The 22,876-nt window shown below is 40.1% G+C and overlaps 1 protein-coding gene across 1 annotated transcript in view; it reads left to right on the plus strand.

The window, feature by feature from the left end:
• SOS2 (SOS Ras/Rho guanine nucleotide exchange factor 2) overlaps positions 1-22,876 on the plus strand; it is a 56,549-nt gene that overhangs the window by 26,442 nt on the left and 7,231 nt on the right. The window contains exons 8-18 of the mRNA XM_076345799.1: positions 1,741-1,839; positions 8,054-8,181; positions 9,159-9,814; positions 12,671-12,752; positions 13,445-13,567; positions 16,988-17,091; positions 18,303-18,522; positions 19,494-19,613; positions 20,341-20,503; positions 21,504-21,621; positions 22,230-22,402. Of these exons, the coding sequence (XP_076201914.1) occupies positions 1,741-1,839; positions 8,054-8,181; positions 9,159-9,814; positions 12,671-12,752; positions 13,445-13,567; positions 16,988-17,091; positions 18,303-18,522; positions 19,494-19,613; positions 20,341-20,503; positions 21,504-21,621; positions 22,230-22,402 (1,986 nt within the window). The remainder of the gene's footprint in view (positions 1-1,740; positions 1,840-8,053; positions 8,182-9,158; positions 9,815-12,670; positions 12,753-13,444; positions 13,568-16,987; positions 17,092-18,302; positions 18,523-19,493; positions 19,614-20,340; positions 20,504-21,503; positions 21,622-22,229; positions 22,403-22,876) is intronic.

The raw sequence follows: 22,876 nt of genomic DNA on the forward strand, positions 1-22,876 counted from the left end.
CTGTCCAGCAAGATCATCTGTGATTTTTTTTTTTTTTTTAATTATTTTTTGTCCTGTCCTTCTGCCAGCACGGCAGATCTATTAAAGACTACAATTCAGAAGACTGAACTTGTGTTCAGAAATGCACTTAGAGAAGCTGCTGAGCAAGTGTTCGGTCAGTGGTGCTCCCAGCTAAACCCATGATAGTAGAGCTTAGTTTGTACAGTTCACTGGGGCCCGCATCTCTGCGAGCTGAGATTCCTCCGAGCCATTCCTTCAGGGTGAGTGTTTCCTCTTCAGCTCTGAGCGCTTGGTAAGCTGGATCATCTCGCTCTTAAATATTACTTGGTGAACGAAGTAAGACCCTTTACCCACCTCCCTAGCAAATTTAAAGCCCAAAGCCCTATTCCAGATTAAATTGGTAATCGAGTCATTTGACAGTGAATCTGGCCTCCTTTCTGACTCTCGTCACCGTAGAAAGGTTTGGGCATTCCTAGGGATGTCCCTTCACACTTTTCCAAGCTGTGGAGTGAAGGCGGAGGTCCAAGCTCTGTGCCATGGACGGATATGAGCTGTCTCTGACAATTGCAGAGAGATGCAGCCAGAAGTCTTAAACGGGGGAAGAGATCAGGTAATTCAGTTTCTGTTCAATAGTTATCTTGATACGGGAGATGGCAGGGATTTCACCGTCCTTTGGAAAACCTCTCCTCATCTTACAACTTCAGTTATTGTGTTAGTTAACTGCTGGGAATGTGAAAAGATTTCTAACTCATTTTCGAAGTCATAAACTTGTGATTCTCAGTTTCTGGGGAGAGGAGAGACTAACATTAATTTCTTCAGTACTTGATGAGTCCTCCATATTTCTGTGGTATGTTAGATGTAAATTGAAGCACAGCGTACATAATTGGGAGGAGAGGGCATTAGAGGGAAGTTGGTGACAAGTTTATTAGATTGTATGGGAGTCCTGGCTGGTCTTTAACATTCCGGTGTTGTCTTTAAATTCTATGGCAAACTGTGGCCCAAGGTAAAACATGTTGTTTTGGAAATGGGTATAAGCTTTTTTCAAAGTATTTTCAAGCATTGTCTGCATTCTGGGATGTGGCTGTTGACTGGGGAATAAGGTGTGCAGCTTCGCCATAGACAGTGCATTGTTTTTAGGTGTTGTCACCTTGGACGAATGCTATTAATTGAGTTCTGCAGACAGTGCTGAAATACAAAGGTGCTAGGGATTGCAATAGGAGCACCTCTACGTGAATTAAAGGATGCTTATAAAATGACTTGTGGGTAACTTGGTCCTCTAGCTTCTTATATTTGATTTGCTACTTCTGGCAAAAATATGGACCATCCGACTGGTTACCATTTTAAGGAGGCAGATTGTGCCAGCGTTTGTTGTGGGGGTTAGGGGTGTTTTCAGAGCTACGGGTTCACTGGTGAGTATGCGTCAAAATCCACCCAAAGCTGTTGATGGAAAAGGTGCTTGCAGTGCCTGGAAGAGGGTGTTTACAGGTTCTGTTTGCTTGATATCAGAGCATTTATGTGTCTCTGAATCTTATAAAGAGTCTCATTAGGCAAAAATGTTTTTGCATACTTTATTGTCTTCCTTACTACTAGATGTAAGCATAGGGTAATGTAGATCAGAAGGGACACCCTGGATGTGTCTAGCACAACCATCTTGCTCAAAGCAGTGCTAACTTCAGGGCCTTGTCCAGTCCCGTTTTGAGTATTTCGGTGTAAGTAATCCTGTTTATTTTTCCTTTTCAGTCTACTGCTGAAGGGTTTAAAGAAGCTGTACGATACGTCCTCCCGCGACTCATGCTTATCCCAGTCTATCATTGTTTGCACTACTTTGAGTTACTACAGGTAAATGAAGCCACACTCTTGTTTCCTGCTAAAAACATTTCTTAATGTGGAGAACCTGAGCTTTTAAACAGGCGATCAGGTTTTACTTACTGCTTCTGAAAATTGAAAGATACGAAAACATTAATTTGACACCAGTTAGTATATGTCTGAAAAGTAGAATCATTTAAAAAAATCTGCAAAAGCATCTGTTGCTCTGATATGAACATTTGAAGTAACTGTATTTTATTAAACCTTTATTGAACTTGAGTTCTAATATAGTTAAAAATTCAATATGCAAATCTAATTTCTTTTTTCCTTGAGTTCTGAATTTTTTGTCTGTTCAGAAAAAGCTGAGCGTAATTCAGATCAGTGTTCTCAGTCTCAAGTCACATTCCAGTTGCAGCTCAGCTGATCTTGTTTTGGGGATTGGGGAGGCACTTCCTTTCAGCGGAGTCAGAATAATCTGTTCTTAATGTTCAACCATTTGTCTGAGTCCTAAATTGAAGAGATACAGCAAGAATACCATTTTTCATAGCGTACCACACTTTCTCCGTATTGAGGAGGAATGAAAATAAGCACTATTATTTTCTTATTTTCTATCTTCTAAGAAATGACATTGATGAACTGTCAGGCTTTATGGAATTCTGATTCAGATGATAAAAAGTTATTCCTGTAGGACATATTTCAGGGGTCTTACCAAACAAGTTGTTTGGGTTGGCTTCTAGTCTGTATTTATGAGCGATTCTGCCTATTGAGGCATTACTTACTTTAGAACAGCCTCTATTGGCTTGACCACAGATCACTTGCACATATTTTATTCTGATGTGCACTAGCAAGGTGGTTTACATCAGTAGATATTTCCCTTGGGTATAACAGCTAAAAGCCAAAAAGTAACTGAGCATGTATCTTTTTGCTTACAAGCAAATGTTTTTGCTGTGAGTTATGAGAAGAGAGGCCAGCAGTCAGCAGAAATTTAACATCTGAGATCTATAATAATCATTCTTGAATAAGAAAAAACAGTGTGGCTGTAGAAAATGCAATATCTTGAAAAAGACTTAGATCGGAGCTTTTTTTTAAGTAGCTGAGGATAATGTAAAAAAAGTTTCTATTTGCCCCATTGTGTTGGGAAAGTTTGTAACGTTTATAAGGGTAAGTGAATTATTAACTAACTGGGATATACTTAAATTAAACAGGTGAAATATCCTGTGGCTATAGTTGACATTTTGAAATAGCAACAGAAATCACACTTTTAAGTTCTCAATGTAAAAAGTGATAGTAGCAGTGTCGTACAGGTGTGTTACATGGTCTTCCTTTGTATTTCAAAGGATTTACTTGTATGAAGGAAGAAAAGGAAACTTTGCAACATAGAACTTAGGTATAATACAATATAAAATTTTCTCAAAAGAATCTCAAACGAAAAAATAGCAATTGTTTTAAGACCAGGTCTGTAGTTAATATCTGGCACGTATTCCTTTTTTTTCTTTTTTTTTCTTTTTGGAGTTCAGTCTTGTTTTCGTTATGTCTGCTGTGATTTTTTGCATATCCTGATTTAGATAAGTAAAGATAAGGATGATTTGTTTTGACCCATGAACCACACATCTCCAGTGTATGGATTGCCAGTATTTTGTAGGAAGGTTTAAATCCAAGTGGTCTCAATAAATTTTAAATCTTTAAGCATTTCTACTCATAGTCAGTTTAGAAAACAGGTAACAGGTAACAAAGCTTAACCCCCCCCCCCAAAAAACCAAATCAACCCTAATGGTCAATGAACTTTTCTCTGGATTACTGCACTGTTTCTATTGAGCGCAGAAACTTTACATTGCCGTAGTTTTAATATTTGCCTTCATAAAGCTTATGTTTCTATAAGGACATCTTCCAAAAGAAAATAAACTGATCAAAGAACTAAAGGATGACAGCAGAAGCACGGCGTGGTTCTGCCAGCCTTGCTGTGACGTGAGCACTGATAGCTTCGTAGATGCATCTGTCTTTCATAATAGTGTAACTTCCCTTTCCGTAAGGGTCAGTTGCATATGATAATTCTCTGGAACTTCTTAAAATGTTCTTCCTTCACGTTTAAAAGACCTCATTGGGTTAGTGACCTGTATTATGCTGAAGGTCAGGCTAATTAATGACCCATTGTGCCTTAAAGCTGGGAAATGGAGTGCATTAGTATGAAACTGAAGAATGAAATCGTACGCCACAGCTTTGGGAGAATCTAAACATTTAACTGATTTTACAAGCTGCGTAGTGTTTGTCCGCATTTTAGGGAAACATTAACACATATGCCTTATTGAGCAGAGTTTTGTGTGTTTTCAATCAAAACTCAAGATTACATGCTTTGCATGCAAACTTGGTAGTTTTTTTCTTCAGTGACAGGAAAGGGTGGTTACTATTTATGTTTTAAACCATGGCACAGAGAAGATAATTTGTTTTTGATAGCCTGTCTTAAATCTGTAGTGCTGCAAGAGTTTTCTGTCTCTTGGGGACTCTGAGTCTGCTCGTAACCCCAGTTAGCATTGATAGGATCAGGTTATACATGCACGTTCTTAAAATTGCCACATATCTTTGAAGAATAAAGTCTGGCAGATAGTGCAAAAACATTTAGTTGTTTCTTTTATTTGTTTTTAACTTGGATAATACAGCAGGATGCTGCATGACATATAATATTATATGATACCTTTTTTAACTAGGGAATTTTAGTAGTGAAAATGATGAAATATGACCTTTATCCACAATATACAAGATTTCGGAATAGAATTAGAATTCAGCTGCAGAGGCTGACACTTGGCTGTCTTGAGTCTTTCTAACCTTGTGAGCACAGAGCAGAGATCTTAAATATCACTCTGTAGTGAATAATGATAAATACAGAATCTTTTGTTGTGATCACTTCAGTTGCAGGTTTAAAATTTGAATTTTATGTTGTTTAAACATAATTAATGTTATGTTTGAAAACATCCTAAATTTACAGCAGTGATTTTTAAAAGCAGTGTTTTTAGGGGTAGAGAAAGTATTTATTCAACAATATTAATATATTATAAACTGCTGGTACTGCTTCCCTGTTGCAATTGTGTTTGTCTCTAGGAACCTTGGTTGAAAAAGACCTAACAAAAATGGAAGCAGAAAAGCAACAGAATACTCAAAATATTTTCATGGCTTCAGTAGGGAGGGAAGCTAAGATTGAGACTGTTGCTCCTAAAGAAAGTTACCCAAAAACCCGACTGAATTGGGAGGTAAATAAAATAATGATTTACAGAAGCACAGGCCTCGATGTTTGCTCTTTTACAAAATAGCACAACTAAAATGAATGAAATTAAAGTGTAAAAAGTTTGAAAATTCTTTCAAGCTGCAGAACTTTTCTCCTTGGTGCAAAAACCTGTTTGTGCAGCCTCTGATGCAGGATTTGCGTTAGAGACTCCTCTTTGCCTAAGCAGGAGGCACAAGGGTTGGATGTCGTTTGGAGACCCCCATACTCCATGAATTTGTTTGGTTTGTCTGCTTTTCGTTAGCAGCCGTATAGAGGTCACCAGGAAATAGCCTTTGAACACCTTGAGTCAGAGGGCAGGCCCTGATGTCGCTTTAATGTTGATTGCTTGTTCAGGTATTGACAGAAGATGAACCTGCTGTAGGTTGTTTCGGAATGACTGATGATAGCAAAGGCTGAAGGAAGTCGTGCTAAAGAAATAAAACTGTCTTGTAGGAAAAAATAGTGCTAGTGATCAAAAGTTGTTAGGTCTTGCACACAGGTAACCCCAATATATTCTGCTTGTGACATCTTTGATTATCGGAGTATTCAGGTTTAAAACACTATGCTTGCCATTTCCAAGCATGAACACCTTAATGCTGGCAGTGTGGAGGAGAGCTTAGTGTTTCATCAGACTTTCAAGCTCTGGGTATGTTTTCATAAATATGTCTGTTGATACCAGAGTTCCAGGAAACTTTATTCATTGAATGCAGTGCAAAGAACTCAAGGGGTCATATAATCCATCCAAATCCTGAGCAAGGTGCCAGTTAGATATACCATTAAAATCCTGAAGGTAAGCAGAGGTCTGTTCAAGTCCAAGAAGGTTCTCCTCTGCTGACTGTAGAGTATATCCTTCCTTCTCATGTGGCTTGCAGACAGATTATCATCCCTAATTCTTGCATGTGACTCACTGTGTTGTTATCAAGCAATCCAAAACGTATGAAATTCCGCCTTTTGATCTTTTCCGCTGTTACCTAATCATTGACAGCCATTGGCTGACAGAGAAACCCTGGTCAGGATTCTACAGGATCACCATGATAGAATTTTTTTAAGTGAACAGCGTTCTTCGCTACTATTTTCTGACAGTTTTCTGTACAATAAATTGAACAGTTAATATTCTTGGTTTATCATCACTGGTATTTTAAATACATCTGGCATAAGCAGGACCCCCTTTTTCCCTTTTCTAAAGATTTACATATTTTCTCTGTCTAGCAAGCATGTTACGCTTTTGCATCTGCTGTTTAATCGGAAAGATGCTTGTTAAGAACTGGCATTCGGAAAAGCAGATAGAATCATAGAATAGTTTGGGTTGGAAGGGACCTCTCAAGGCCATCTAGTCCAACCCCCCTGCCGTGGGCAGGGACATCTTCAACTAGATCAGGTTGCTCAGTGATTACAGAGAATGAGATATGCTTCAGATAATCTGCCTGATCTTCAGGAATCTATGCATTAAGGTGTAGGAATGGATTAGATTACTCCCAAATGTGTATATTTTTTTTTCTTTTTTAATACAAAAAAAGCAAAATAGGCCATTTGATGTCTGTTAAGTGCCAAACACAGCTCCCGTTGGAAAGGGGATAGAAGAAATTCTGCTCAGGACACGTGAGGAGAAAGAGTATTTTATCAGACTCGGTAGCTTTTCCCACCTTTAGGATTTTGCACTTGTCATCTTTTCACACCGTTTTTATGTTCTTTGCATTTCTGTGGCTGATAGTAAGGAAAATAAGGGTTTCCACAGAGGTAGACATTTTTCCCTTCCCTGTACTGTTCCTCAGCTCATAAACTTCCCAGAAATTTTTGGCCGTGAAACTTTCATTTCTCTAATATGCAAGATGGAGGTTGTTTGGGCACGTGAAAAATAAAAATTTTAGTAATTTAAATCACATGAAGAGAGTGGACCAATCTGGTCAAATCCTGTTCTCTTAATTACTTTTAGAGGAAGCTACATATCCTTGCTGAGGGAACATAGTGGGGAAAGGAAAAGAAGGCTTCTGCCATGCTGAGTGATTGTAAGTAAGATTTCTTTTAAAGTATGTAGGTAAAACAGAGTTTATCCAAAACTGCGTGGCATATTGTCTTGATTTTGCCGAGCAATCTATTTGCTTGAATTTTGTTTAAAAAACTTCATACGATCTTTAACATGAAAGGGGTTAAAAAGAAAAATCTCTCTTATTTGTATCGGTAGTATTTTAAGAGTGATCACCTTAAAGAACCAAAAAGAGGAACTCTGTGAATCGGCTTTGCTCAAAGCATATTGCTGCCAAGTGTATGGAGATGATACGAAAGCCTGTTGAATTTCCTAATTTGAGAAGTTTCTGCCTAGTGGTAGAGACGGATCTAGTCTTTATAAAAAGGAAATACGCTGATTCTCGCTGTCTTGACATTTTGCTATTAGTAGCAAATCTTGAATTTCAGACTCTTTTTTACTATGTTAGTTTGCACCATGCAAAATTGACATTTCTTCTTGAAATAGATGAGTTTGCTAAAGATGGCAGAATTTAGAATGGTAAGAAGCAGAGAGAGAATCTTGGTCATTCCATCTTTTAAATTTGCTCTGAAATGTTGAGATTAACTGACTCATTGAAGGAATATTACACATAGTTACATAAAACACCATTTAATTCTTGGCTATTTCAAACCTCCAAACTATTTAATAAAATCAGTTGTGAAACAGGACATTGTTGAAAAGATAACAGGAAAAAGTGTCTGACAATTAGCGTTGGCTCTCGGTAAAAGGGTAAAGGGTTATCTTTCTAAACTCCCTCCTGCTGTCTCCTGTTGACTATCTACTGACTTTTCCTGAATATCTGACAAATGTTTTTAGTTACGTGCATAGCTAGTTCTGAGTGTGCTTCTAGTAATAACTCTCTCATTGACTTGAAGTCACTGACTTCACTGCGTCCTGTAGATAACACTGAGTAAGAATGTTTGTCAGTCTTCCTACCCTTCTAAAAATTAGACAAATCTGAAAGGAAAATGTTTGTTATGTCACAGCAATTGCAGGAATGCAGTGAAGATGAAGAGGATCGGGAGTGCTTGAAACAAGCCATTACTGCTCTTCTGAATCTGCAGTGCAGCATGGAGCGCATTTACAGCAAACACTCCCCAAGACGTCGGCCTGGGTAATAATCCACAAAACTTACCCTGGCTTCCCAAAGTCGGCAGAGGAGGAGTTGAGTGATGTGGAAGTGTTGTGGTTTAACCTCAGCCGGCAACTAAGCCCCACCCAGCCGCTCGCTCGCTCCCCCACAATGGGATGGGGGAGAGAATCAGAAGGGTAAAAGTGAGAAAACTCATGGGTTGAGATGAAGACAGTTTAATAGGTAAAGCAAAAGCCGCACACGCAAGCAAAGCAAAACAAGGAATTCATTCACTCCTTCCCATGGGCAGGCAAGTGTTCAGCCATCTCCAGGAAAGCAGGGCTCCATCACGCGTAACGGTGACTTGGGAAGACAAACGCCATCGCTCCGAACGTCCCCCCCCTTCCTCCTTCTTCCCCCAGCTTTATATGCTGAGCATGACGTCCCATGGTATGGAATGTCCCTTTGGCCAGTTTGGGTCAGCTGTCCTGGCTGTGCCCCCTCCCGGCTTCTTGTGCACCTCCAGCCTGCTCAGTCGGTAGAGCATGGGAAGCTGAAAAGTCCTTGACTAGTGTAAACACTACCTAGCAACAACTAAAAGGTTGGTGAGTTATCAACATTGTTCTCACCCTAAATCCAAAACACAGCACTGTACCAGCTACTAGGAAGGAAATTAACTCTATCCCTGCCGAAACCAGGACAGGAAGGAATTGTAATTTTTTTCTTGTTAGATAATGTGTATATTTCCTTTTCAAGGCATGTCTTTATGCCAGTTTTCATTGTGAATGGAGTAGCAGCCCAAAACCGTCACGGTCCACTTCCATCAATAATGTCAATATATTACTCTTTCTCTAGCCAAAGCAGTGCACGTGGCTTATCTGGAACAGTAAACTTGGTTAGGGTATATTTAGGGCAAAGAAATAATGATATAAACAAGTAATTTAGCTGATTTTTTTTGGTCTCTTGGGATGGCAAATGTGGAATGTGCCCATCATGACTTTTTCTTTTATTCATTCAAGGGAGCCAGTCTGTCGCTTCTATAACCGACAAATAAGAAGCAAGCACTTGGCCATCAAGAAAATGAATGAAATCCAGAAAAATATTGATGGCTGGGAAGGCAAAGATATTGGGCAGTGCTGTAATGAATTCATAATGGAAGGTGGCTTGACGAAAATAGGAGCCAAACATGAACGCCACATCTTTCTCTTTGACGGTTTAATGATCAGCTGTAAAACTAATCACGGTCAATCACGGCTTCCTGGTTACAGCAATGCGGAGTATAGACTGAAGGAAAAAATTATCATGAGGAAAATACAGATTATTGATAGAGATGACACGTCTGAATACAAACATGCTTTTGAACTGGTGTCTAAAGATGAAAACAGCATACTGTTTGCTGCCAAGTCTGCTGAAGAGAAGAGTAATTGGATGGCCGCTCTGATTTCCCTCCAGTATCGCAGTACTCTGGATAGGATGCTTGATTCAGTATTACTGCAAGAAGAAAATGAACAGCCACTGAGGCTGCCCAGCCCAAACGTGTATCGTTTTGTAGTGGAAGACTCGGAGGATAACATCGTTTTTGAGGACAACTTGCAAAGCAGGAATGGCATTCCTATCATCAAAGGAGGAACGGTTGTGAAATTAATCGAAAGGTTAACTTACCATATGTATGCAGGTATCCTGTACATTTGTTATGTATATGCTTTTTAAGGTCATGCTTGTAGGGGTGATGAAATTAATCCTTTTATCTTTTGTTTGGTTGGGGTTTTTTCTGCTTATAGTTAAATGTAAAGTAAGATTTGCAGAAAAAATCCCCAGTATCTGTTATTAAATCAACTGGCTTTGCTGGCAAAGCTGTAAGAAAATTTTGGGTATGCAAGCCCTCTCCCCTCCCCCCCAAAAAAGTATCAGTGGTCTAATAGGAGCCACTAGTGTGTTTCCTGAGACCATCGTGGCTAAAGCAGTCGTGCAGTTACAGGCTGTGTGACTGTGGAGGAAGAAAAAGGTTGGAGGTTATATTTATTATGCTTCAACCTGCTGCTTTGTGAAGTCCCTCAGTAGAAAAGGATGCAAATCACAATTGGCATTCTTCAGACTTTCCTGTGAAATACTATCTTAAAGCCACAGAAATTAAACCTTGAAGTAGTTACATGAACCGCTAACGTTGATGAAAATGTTAGATCTTGGGTTTGGGGTGAAAAGCATGCACTGAAAGGGGATGCAGTGAAGCTGACATAAGGATGCTGGTGGAAGTGGCGTGCAGTTTTTGTAAAACTTCTCAAACAGTGATGGTCTCCTTTGTGCTTTTTACAGAACTGCCTGGTGGTCAAGTGACTCTTTTTTGTAAAACTAAGGCTAGATAGTGTGGAGCTGTCTATTAAAAAAAAATAAATTAAAAAATAGCATTTCTCACATTGAAGCTCAGTATTGGTGCAACTGGTTGGTATGCAGGTAATCTGTAGTTGTGTCGTCTGTGAGTCCCAAGTCATCCATTTCTAAAATGTGATGGGTTTCGGTGGCTTGTAAACTTAGCTCTTTTCCTGAATGAACTGGTGTGTTTGAGTATTAGTTTGCTAGCATAACTTCAGTTTTTATAGCGCAAGTACTCGCCACTTTGGCCTTGGGAATCTTCAATGAAAGCATTGCCTCTTGGGTTTCTGCGTGCTTTTTCCAAACAGTGTTTGGAGCCAAGACTAACAAAATCCTCTCCCTCAGCCTCCACAAGGGCATTTCGATGACTAACAGCCTGTGGAAGGACTCTCAGCAGATCTTGGTGATGCTTTTTGTTTGTATTTAGGTCAAGATGTGATTTTTTTTAAACTGTCAGTTTATTGTAGGTTTGCGTTAGTTTCAGATTTGTTTGAAGCAGGCTTTGCTGCAGCACACAGGCTCTGCATTCACAGAATGACCTCTGTCATGTCAAAGAAGTCCCCAGTCGATACCAGGATACCATGGGAGGCAGCAGATGCAGAGTTAATAAACTCTTGAATTTTAATCGCGAGCCACTATTCGTAGCACATTGCTTGTATTTTCTATTTTCTTGAGAATGTCATTTACAAAAATAAGTAATTTTTAAAATAGTATAAAGGAACCTACACAGGTTAGAGAGCAGAGTAGCGGCCCCCATTTTAAGAGAATTGCAGATCTTGTCTGCAGAGCAGACAAGACTACCTGCCTGTTCAGTGGTAAGAGGAAGATTTACTTTTAAAATGTCATAAATAGTACTGAAGAGTGAACGTAGATGTGACGTGGAAGCAGAACAGGCCAGCGCCAGACTAGGGTGCAAACTCAGCAGCATTATCACAGAATGAGAGCACTATTACTTTTAGCTTGCAGGCACGTTCCTATATATGGATCCCTTAAAAATGTTGAGCAGTGCTCTGCAGGGAATTTAAGCCTTCTTAAAAGCAGTGTTTGTCTTAGTCTTTTGTGGGCTTGTTGGAAGAAATTCACTGCCCACGTGTTGAAGACTGCTGGTGTAAGCTACCTGCACCTCGTGCTGACAGATTCAAGGCTATTTACAGAACAGCAGGAAAAAAGAAACTCCCAACAACCCAAAATCCACAAGTCTGAGAGAGCATATGCACATGCACTTCTCTAGGCCTGGTTTTCCTGTATTTCAGCATTCGTTTGCTCCCAGGCAGCTCTGGAAGCTGCTGCGTAGCACAGAGTAGCAGGGTAGTGCCGCTGTTACCCTTGTGAGGGAGTCTGCTGCAGGGATGTCAGGATTAGGACCAGATGATGACCCTTCGTGGCTCACAGTAAAGCGATGTGTTTATCAGCTTGCTTATTCACGATCTAAGAAACTCTGTACAAGAGAGTGGAATTAAAAGAGATTAAAGGAACAATATTTTTTCCTTTAATACTTCTAACATAGCAGAGTGGGCCCAATAAAACGCGTGGTAGCTTGCGGATAGGCACGTCTCATGGTAACACACCTACCATAGCGGTGAGAAACAGCAGGAGAGAGGTGTGGTGGCTTGTGGAGATGCAGCGTCTTGAACTGCTGCAGGTATTTGCTTTGTAAGGCCTCTGCTGCTTGTCATGCTTTCCCTGCTGGCTGCTCTGCGGAGGGTAGTTGTGTGCTGCGGTGGTGTGGCTGGGGCAGGTGTGCAGTCCCCACTGCTGGAGATTTTTTAAGAATAGGTAAGACAAACATTTTGGCAGGTGTTTCTGATGTCAAGAGAGTAGCCTGGTTCCACCATGTCGTCTTTGTCCTTATGAAACCATGGAATAGCTGCACATTCAGAGAGTGTAAGCCATTCCGCATGCCAAGACTGAGACACAGTTTTTGAGAGAACCTAGGATGTGCAGTTGAACACTTTTGCAGGGGAAATGCGTCAAATAACTAAATGAAAACTTCACGAGCGGTATCATTTCTGGTATTTTTCAAATTACAGTGCTTAACTTATAACCTTAGTGTATTTTCTGCACTTTAAGCTTTTTCTGTGAGTATATGTGTATTTTATTTCTGATATTTTGCAATTGGATAAAAAAACCACTCCATCATTTTCTTATTCTGTGTTTACAGATCCTAATTTCGTACGTACTTTCCTTACCACATACCGCTCGTTTTGCAAGCCCCAGGAACTGCTGAGTTTACTGATTGAAAGGTAAGCAGTGGTCATCCTTTCTGAAGACATTGAAAGGCTTTGTGCTCATTTACCTGCTCCTTTTCTGCTCGGGTTGTCAGTGCCGTGTGGCACACGTTTTAGTGAAGCTCATAACACAGTAACTTCTGAAACGGGATACAGCGATGCAAGTTTTTAATGCAAGCTTCCTTTTCCCAGTTTGTTAAATCAGTTACCTGAATTAAGTATTAGCTAGAGCGCTTGGTGTGCCTCAGCTGTGGGGTGGTAGTGTTCTGAACTGCTTCACTTGATCATGAGAGTGTGTTGGAGTATGCCTAAGTCTCGATGCAAATAAGGATGGAAAAGTTCTAAGCAGTTTGTTTGAAAGGCACAGACTCTCGATGTAAACAGCATTTTAATACAGTGTGATAAAGCCGCTCTTAAGCTTTCTTCTAATCTTCACTTAATCAAGCTAGCAGGTAGTTAAAAACCTTATATCCTAGTCTAGACATCTTGTGATGACCAGAGAACTAGCGAATTATCAGGGTGAGAGCTGGGTGTGTTAGCAGCACATAGCCAGGGGAGGAGGGAATTCCAGGCAAACTGGATATTAGATGAGTGCTTGAGTTTCACCGCACTGAATTTTTTTTAAATGCAATTGCTCTTCATGTCCTACATAAAGGGTTTGTGTTTTATCTTAATTGCCGTCAGTTTTTTGGTACTTTTATTCATAGGTTTGAAATCCCAGAGCCTGAGCCTACTGAAGCAGACAGGCTGGCAATCGAGAAAGGAGAGCAGCCTATCAGCGCAGACCTTAAGCGATTTCGCAAGGAATATGTCCAGCCAGTACAACTCAGGTTTATTTGCTTTTAAATTTGTTCTGTTAAAGCCAGATTTTAGTTCACTGATTATATGGTGATCCTGGAGACAGTAATCTCTTCTGGAGACTGCTGTGCTGTCAAGCAGGGACTTATCACTGTCTGCAACCAGACTAATATCCCAAATCATGTTCTGATTAGTCATACTGACTTCTGTTGTTGTTGCAACTGTACTTTGGTTCTCCGCCGCTCACAGCTGTGATCACCACCCACAAGAACACTGTAAGGCTGCTATGTAAAGCGGGTGTGGGTGAGAGATATACAACTGAAAGTGTTTCTGACTGCGTTTTGAATGGATTCCTTGTTAACAGGCCCTATGAAGATAGTTTCTCTGTTTCCATTTTTTTCAGTCCTGCTGGTATTTTACTCCCTTTCCCAGCCCCGCTGATGTATTTGCACGCAGACAGGGAGGCTCTTGTCTGTACTGCACATTGCAACAGGCTGCAGTGAATCTTCAAGGTCTTGCTGACCAAGCTAACTTGGGGAACAATTAAGCGTTTCTAGCATGAATGAGGCTAATTGTTTCCCTGATAGGGGATCAAGTCAGGAGGAGACACAGATCACAACCAATATTTGCTAGAACAACTTTTATTCGTTAAACTGTTTTTATTAGTAGCGTCAAGATGTTACTGTTAATGGCAGATAACGATACGCACAGTACCCTCAGTTATTGCCTTACCACCCGCAGTCATTTGTAGTTACCTGTTTGGACCCTTCACTTACTCAAAGTGAAGGGTCACACTGACGTGCCAGTACCTTCAAGGTCCCATTTTCGTCAGATACCTGTGCGCATATATATAAAAAAATATAAATATGTATGTAATACTGTAGTGTTTGTCAATACATAGCTGCCACCACCTTCTTGGATGGAGTCCAAGTTATACAACCTCAGTGTAACCTTCATACTCGTGTGTGCTCGTGGCCTTGTAGAGATTTGTCAGGCCCTTGGTGTTCTCAGTTTATCAGCCTCTGTGGGTTCAGCAGGACCACTAGTCTCCAGAGTTACCAGTTCTTGGGAGAGCTTCACACGCTGCCTCTCAGCGCATACTTTTCCTGGTTTCAGCTTGCTATTTTCTGGTAACTGTTTCTGCATCCATCCACACAGGTGCCTATAGAGCCCCTTCATAGAAACTCACACAGAATGGGCTTTTGTGACTTAACTGGCTCAAGAGTTTAAATATTGTTGTATTGCTTTTGTTGCTATTTTTTATAGCCTCCTCTACTAACTAGGCTTGGGGACCTCCTCACAGTGCCCCTTTGCATGGTACAAATGCATCTTCCTGCAGCACTGCTGACTGCCATGGCTGAGCAGGACAAGTGGTTGCCAATGAACTGGAGCCTATAGGAAAGTTTGATGCAGCAATTAACCATGTTTCTTGCTATTAATTTCCAAAATCAGTTTAGCACTTTTGCCTCCATACGTTATGTTTGAGCTGTTTGAAACCTGTGCCCCATTCAAAAGTTTCCAGGGTCTTTGGGTTTGGTTTCTGGTTTCTTTCCTTGTTTGAGAGATTAGGATACCTCTTATCGTGACAGCTACTCTTTGCTGTCTAATTTGCTATGGTTGGTGAACTGAGTCCGTTTACGGGTGCCTGCTCGATGAGAGATGTGGTTTAAAGCTGCTATTCAACACACACCCCCTTCCGTGGCTTGTAGTTAATCTTTGAATTTAGGAGAATACTACATGTTTCTAGTAGCTTGAAACTCTTCACTGTGTTACAGTTGAAAATAAGTGTCTGAATTTGAGCTGTTAGGTTGATATGCCCAGCACTCTGTAAATTCCAGTATTGTTAATAGCATTGACCTCTACTTCAGAGAGATCTGAGATTTGGGAAGGAGGTGGAGAATGTGAAGATGCTCATCCCTCCCTCCCTCCCTCCCTCCCTCCCCAGCACTTACTCCCCATCTTGTAGAAAATGCCGTAGACATGCTGTGCAGTGCACAGGCATGGAAACGGTAATGTCTTTGACTAGATTAAATGCATGTGAGGTCATGAGAAAGAGGAGGTGCCAAGCCAGAAATGCAGTCAGTAGAACCAGGCAATCTTTCTTGCTTTTTCAGTATTCCTACCATGATATCTCAAAGGCAAAGACTGATTACATAAGATCCTGCATTACTGTTGTTTGGAACTTGTTTCAAAACATCACTCTTTTGACAGTCAGAAGTTGCCATTAATTTCCAGCCTAAATGATCTGTTTGGGTAGCCATTCTTTCATGGGATAAACCTTATTCTATAACTTGCACGCTGGGAAGAGGAGAACTATTTAATTCTCCATGTATTCACATAGAGTGCCCTTCATTTGACTGAGCTAAACCAGCCAGCTTCTCTAGTGCTCTGACTCACAACAGACTGGCAGATTACAATCAGTTCTCTGCCCTGTCCCCCTCAGATGTTCTTGCCCCCACTCCACAGGGCTGAGCCACTGCAAACAGTAGCCCGATAGACAGTTAGCACTGGTTTACCTTGATAGCCTGAGCTGCGAAGGGTGGGGGAGTTCAGCAGCACTCTGCATACAGCTGAGCCCCGATGGGGCAGGAGTAACCACCTCTCACTCTGTCTCCTCTTCTGAGCCTGAGGCCGTGGGCTCTCCATTAACCCCATCATCCTGTCCCGCCTGTTGGATTGGCCCAGGGAAAATCTGTTGTACTAGTTGATGTAGGAGATTTTTGTTCTCTCTTCAGGTAAGGTGGATACGGTGCACCCCGATAAATCAAAGTTTTGAGGTACGAGCTCAACTTGTTTACTTGAAGAAGAGGCAAACCAGTTTTTTAGTCTGATACATCCTAAGAGTTGAAGGCAGAAGAGCAGATGTAGTTCACTTTTAGAGGCTTGTTTATTAGCGGTCTGCTTAAGAAAGTGTAGAGAAAAATCAAAAGAAAGTTTAGTGTTATCCTTAAAGGAAGTACTGGACCTAGTACGGCCATTTGTGTAATTAAAAAGTTGTAAAAGTAGAGCAGTACACTTGCAACAACTTCTAAGCTGAAATTTGTGTATAGGAAAGAAACAATTAAAATTTGTTTCTTACCAAATGGGAGATCCTAATTAGCTTTTTTAGGTTAAAAAAAAAATTACGTTAGAACTACCAGTTTTATCTGATTTTGATAAGTTTTTTCCTCTTCTGAAACCACCTCAACGCTAGCATTCTTTATATAAGATTTAAAAAAAACACCAAACTATATATATGCTGAGACTGGAAAATTAGGTTTTAAATACCTGGGGACTTCTGTGGTCGTTGGTGCCATTTCTGCCCCTTTGTCCATATGTATTTTGGTAGTCGTCAACTACATGAATCTGTAACTCAGCTTTTGTAGAATTGTTTCATTTAGTGTTTACATGGGATGAGCCTTGGAAGTCCTTAAAAACAAACATAATATTTTATTTTTTCTCTTCTTCCTCAGAATATTAAATGTTTTTCGTCACTGGGTAGAGCACCATTTTTACGATTTTGAAAGAGATCTGGAGTTACTAGAGAGATTGGAGACGTTTATTTCCGGTGTAAGAGGTATGGTAATTGGTGGTCCTGTTGTTCTTCCACATTTTGGTACAACCTGCTGGTCTAATCCTGACAGGCTTTAGGCATGAGAATATCTTTACACACATGAGTAATTTTAATGCCTTTAATTGAGCTGTTTGTGAGACTCTCCTTTACATGAGCAAGCTTTGGCCTGGAGCCTAAACAGCTACCAAAAACTACTTCAAGCATTATGATATTTAACTTAAATGTATTTACTTCTGGACAGTAATGTTCATCCTTGCCTGACTCTACAATAGACTTGTTAGAATTTAGGCTGTCACCTTCCTCCTCCCCATGTTGTATTCATAGAGAAATCCTTCCCTGTTGGTTACTGAGTCTAGTTTTTCCATCTTGTTCTTTTCCCATTTATTGGAAGTTCCAGCTGAAAATCATTATCCTTTTAGGAGAAAATACTTGACCCATTTGGTGTCACTTCTCTGGAGCAAGCCCTTACGAACCAGCAGATTTTTTTGGCAGACTATGTGGAGGGCATTGGTGTTGGCATGTCAGTTTTAATCATTATCCTGGCAATTCTAGACTTTCAGATTGCCAGACCATACATTCTGAGACGAACTTAGAGAACGGTAGTTTATCTTTTGCAGAGGTCTCCACGCTAACTATTGCTCACCAGAGAGGAATAATTCAGTTTTGGTTAGTCTCTTAAAAGGTTTTTGTCTTGAACTGCTGAAGGTACTTCCCATCTTGTCCACTATTTTGTGTACTGTAAATGTTGGGCTGATACTGTAAACATGTATTTCTCTAATCTCTTTGTTCTGCAGTGCACTAGTACAGCATGTTGCAAAGATCTCCCTTGAAGCTTGTTGTTTACTTTTTTAGTTCTTCTCCTCTAAGTGGATGAAGCTAGCAGTCAAAGTGGAGATGGTTGCGGCTGAGGGGAAAAAGTAAAATATAGTGTATACAGGGTCACTTTTTTCCACTCAAAAACTGTCAGTAAATGTGGTTAAACACAACTGGGCACCCAAGAATGCGTTCACATTTGTCTGTATTTGCCAACTGATACAGGTGCAAGAACCCGTAAGAAAAAAAATAGGGAACTACAAACCTAATTAATTTGCATGCAGAAATGCAGAATTTTGCATGCATGTACAAATGTTTGGGGGATTGGTTTTATTAAATTATCAAAAGTCGGTTAAGATGGCATTAAAAAATGGGTTTTTTTTATGGTTTGTGTTTTGCAGGAAAATCCATGAAGAAGTGGGTGGAATCAATTGCTAAAATCATCAAGAGAAAGAAAGCGCAAGCAAATGGAATTAGTCACAACATCACCTTTGAGAGCCCACCTCCCCCAATCGAGTGGCACATTTGGCGTGTTGGGCACAGTGAAACGCTGGACCTCATGACTCTGCATCCTATAGAAATTGCTCGACAGCTGACACTTCTTGAGTCTGACCTTTATAGGTAGGGATTGAACTAATATATGGCTTTTTTAGATTATTTGAGCAAGAAAGAGTCCTAATTCATAGAATCAGTCAAAAGTATGTCCCCTTGACTTTCAGAGTTTATGGAAAGAGGTTTTCTTGCCATCTGTTCGATATCAAAATATGCAAGGCAAAAAAAAAAGGGTTTTTTATCTCCGTATCAGACTTCTGACAACATAAATAAGTACAGGAGGGACACTAAAATATTATGCATAGGTAATACTAACTTGTATTTTCTCCTTGTTAAAAGCAAACTCAGTGTTACATTACTAAGAAATGCTTGTTGCACCATAAGAAGAGAACACGATTGTCTCGGCTCCCTTCCTTTATAGCTGCGTAGCAAAGGCCCAGGTGTGATATGCACCGTAACCGTAGCACTGGTACGTCAAGGTCCTCTAATCTAATTCTGAAGAGTTTTTTTGGTCTGGTACCATGATTACTCTGCTGTTTCCTAGCTCTGTTGTTACCTGTGCTAAACAGAGCTAGCCTTGATGTGAAAGCTAGGTTTTGCTGGGCAGAAATTCTTTAAGGTCTTGCAAAACTCAAAGCTGAAGCATCCTTTTGTGCTTCAGTGACAGCAGGTTTTCTATTGAAATAGGCCACTTTTCCAGCAGGTTGCTCAAAGTACTTCAGCTTCCTATTTTAAAAAAAATTGTAGCTGTCTTTAAGATGCTTTCTTACGCTTTCAGGAAGTTAAACTTACTCCTTTGTAATTTTCTTATCTGAAAATGCTTATTCAAAAATGCAAATTTCAATTAAGATAAAAATGTATTTCCTTCTATAGTCAAATACTCATCAAAAAGTTATTTTAAGTAACTGTTTTGCAGTAGATTAGATTGTGAAAATATCAATTCATGATTAAGGGAAGAAATAATCTTCTAATGCAAACACAGAGCATACAATTATTATTTGTATTGAGCATTCTTCTGCATCTTGCTTTGTCATTATCAGGGCAGTCCAGCCTTCTGAACTCGTTGGTAGTGTGTGGACTAAAGAAGATAAGGAAATTAACTCCCCGAATCTACTGAAAATGATTCGTCATACTACAAATCTTACTCTTTGGTTTGAAAAGTAAGTACAGGTGGTGATAGCATAGCGGCATTAACTCCTACTGAAATTCAGAGACAAACATTTTTCTGCTATTTGAATTCTGTTGCCTTGAATCTTGAGGTGGCTGTAGGGAATTACAGCAATTTCAGGTTTTGGTTCAAGGGTGCGTGCCATGCCAGTCGCATACGCTCCCTCTTCCTGAGACTAGAAGACTTTTTTCCGGCTACGTCCACTTGGTCAGCATGGGTCCTACTTACATTTCCACGGTACGTCAAAAGGTGTTGAAGGCAGTGCAGGACTCGGCGCCGCTTTTCTACATCTCTGATGAAAGCACTGTTGTGTCTGTCCCCTTATCTTCGTCTCTCTCCCTTCTCCTGTGAGATGATTAAGTACTTCCAAGGACATGGCCAATGCTGCAGTCGGAAGGGTGTAGCAGATTGTATACCTAACCTGGCGAGTTTAAAACACCACTGTAGACACAGTGGCAGGAGAGTACCCTACTAATCCTGGATCTTGCTTGGGGTTTGCTTTATTATTTTACAGGATATGCCAAAACCTTTCTTGGCTTTCCAACCTGAACATATGTAAGATGTGATTACATAAATTTGTACTTGAGATTCTTGAGAGAGCGCCAAAATGTGCATATTGGATGTACTGTACAGTTCTTGCTTGGAAAATTTTGATTTAGTAGCTAGCAAAATGTCAGGTTTTATTTATCAGTGTTTCTCAAATTATGTCTTTTGCTTAGGTGCATCGTGGAAACCGAGAACTTTGAAGAGCGAGTGGCTGTGCTGAGTAGGATTATAGAAATCCTGCAGGTTTTTCAAGATCTGAATAATTTCAATGGTGTTTTGGAGATCGTCAGTGCAATGAACTCTGTGTCAGTGTACAGACTGGATCACACATTTGAGGTAGGTTTTGGGCATTGCTCTTGGGGGGGAAAAAAAAAATCAGAATCTAGAAATGTATCTCACACACTTCTGAAGTGAAATTCATAGTATCCGTATCATGCTTGCTTTCATGGAAGAAAACAAGTGTGAAACGTTCAAAGTTATTTATGAGAAAACATACGAGATGGGCTGGGCGTTTCAAAGGGTTTGTAATGGGAAGCGGAGCTTTTCAGCAGGTGTTTTCTCACGTGTGTTCAGCCCGAAAAGGGGAAACGCTATGGCCATTCAATTGTTGTTCGTTAACCTGTATGAAATGAACCTGTTGCTTCAGTCCAGCGTTTTATGGGTATGAAAGAGGAGGATCCCAGGGCTGAGAACCCTGGACTGGAACACTTTAACAGCAGCATTTCCTACCTACGCAAGAAATGGGGGGGTAGAAGGGCATGGGGAGGGGATAGCTAAAACTCAGATTTCAGTTGATCACAAGAACTTCTCTTGGATGAGAGAGTCTCAGAAAATTCAGACTGTCAGAGGCAGAAACAAATAGCTGCTGAAACGGTTTAGATGGACAGTAGGAAGAGCGGCTACTACACAAGTAGTGATTCCGTTTTTCACGTGCCAAGGAAAAGAAATGCCTAGGATTTGGCAGCAAAGCCTCCTTTGACTAAAATAGAAAAAGAAGCATGAATAAAATGTTTTGAGTTCTGTATGTCTTTGAAAGGCAGTATGAGGCCTTTAAGTTAAATTAAAAAATAAATGTTTAATTTTTATTAAAGACCAGAATTATGCTTGTAAGTTGATAGACAAACTAATTGTTTACAGCAGCCTGATGATTCACATGACTCAATTGTTGGACTGATAGTGCTGTAGTCCAGAGCAAACCATTTCCAAAAGAGGTTCTTTCACATCTGAATTTCAGTTCCTAAGTTTTGCTAAGAGAGCTAGGGAAGAGCCTTGTTTTTGCTAATCATGCCGTTGAGAAGATTTGCATCCCTGTTTTTTTTTTTCTTTGACAACTTAGGCACTACAGGAAAGAAAAAAAAGAGTTCTGGATGAAGCAGTAGAATTAAGTCAAGATCATTTTAAAAAGTATCTAGCTAAGCTCAAGTCAATCAATCCACCCTGCGTGCCTTTCTTTGGTAAGTAACACCAGGGCAGGCTAATACTGTGTGTGTTGTCAGTCTTGAGTTTGGTGGAGATGTGTTAATATTGCTTAAAGTGTTCAGGGTTGTGTTTAGCTCTAAAAAATCTGTAATATAATGTGTGACTTTTGACTTCCTAGGTTTGTAATGTTTTTAGACTTCATAGAATGGTTTGGGTTGGAAGGGATCATGTAGTTCCAACCTCCCTGCCGTGGGCGGGGATACTTTCCTCTAGATCAGGTAAAAGACTCAGTGTCTTTTATATAAAATTTATTTTTCTAGTTTAGTGTACAGATTACTGGTATTACATTGGTATGAATATTACCTTACTTTGTTTAACATTGGTGATCTGTTTATGGCAATGACCTGAAGATGGTTTTTTCTAAACTCAGGATCTCATGTGAAGGAGATGAAACATCTTATTTCCATAATATATTGTTCCTATGTAAAATGCAAACTTGATTCATTCTTGCCAGCTAATAAACTGTTGGAGCATGAAAGGGAATGGTCTACCTATGCTCAGGCTTTTTTATCATTCATTAGAAAGAATGAAATCAGCTCTTGGAATGAAAATGAAATTTAAAAAATACTTCTCTTTTTATCAGGAATATACCTAACAAATATTTTGAAGACAGAAGAAGGGAATCCTGACTTCCTTAAAAGACAAGGGAAAGAATTAATTAACTTCAGTAAGAGGAGAAAAGTGGCTGAAATTACAGGAGAAATTCAGCAGTATCAAAACCAGCCTTACTGTTTACGGATAGAGCCAGAAATTCGGGTAATCAAACCTTAAATATCTGTTTTGGGGATAGGAGAGGGAAAAGAATGTACACAACAAAAAATTGCCAAATAATCTTCTAGTACTAGACCTAATCTTGCGTGAACAGTGACCGTCAGAAGAGGGGGCAACAGTGGCTGGTAGACAACAAAGTACCACAGCAGAGGACTAGCCAGAAGTGGGGATTTGCTTACTTGGATTCTGTGTTCTGGGTCTTGTTCATCCCCTTATTGTTCTGCAGCCTGGTATCGGAGAGATTTTTGAGCAACAAAACAGAATGAATAAGACGTACTGACTAAACAGCAGAACTTTTTGGAGAAAAATGGGTTGCCTTTAGCCTGAAGTGCTCTGTACGTGCCTAGTGTGTTTAGTCCTTCAGACGTTCTGTAATGACACCTCTGACCAAAGTCTGCTGACCCCGCGAACAGTCAGAGGGTGTGTAGTTCAGCACAGGTACCAACAGTCATTCAGCGA

The sequence above is a fragment of the Aptenodytes patagonicus genome, chromosome 7 (genome assembly GCF_965638725.1).
Source record: "Aptenodytes patagonicus chromosome 7, bAptPat1.pri.cur, whole genome shotgun sequence".
Classification (NCBI taxonomy): domain Eukaryota; kingdom Metazoa; phylum Chordata; class Aves; order Sphenisciformes; family Spheniscidae; genus Aptenodytes; species Aptenodytes patagonicus.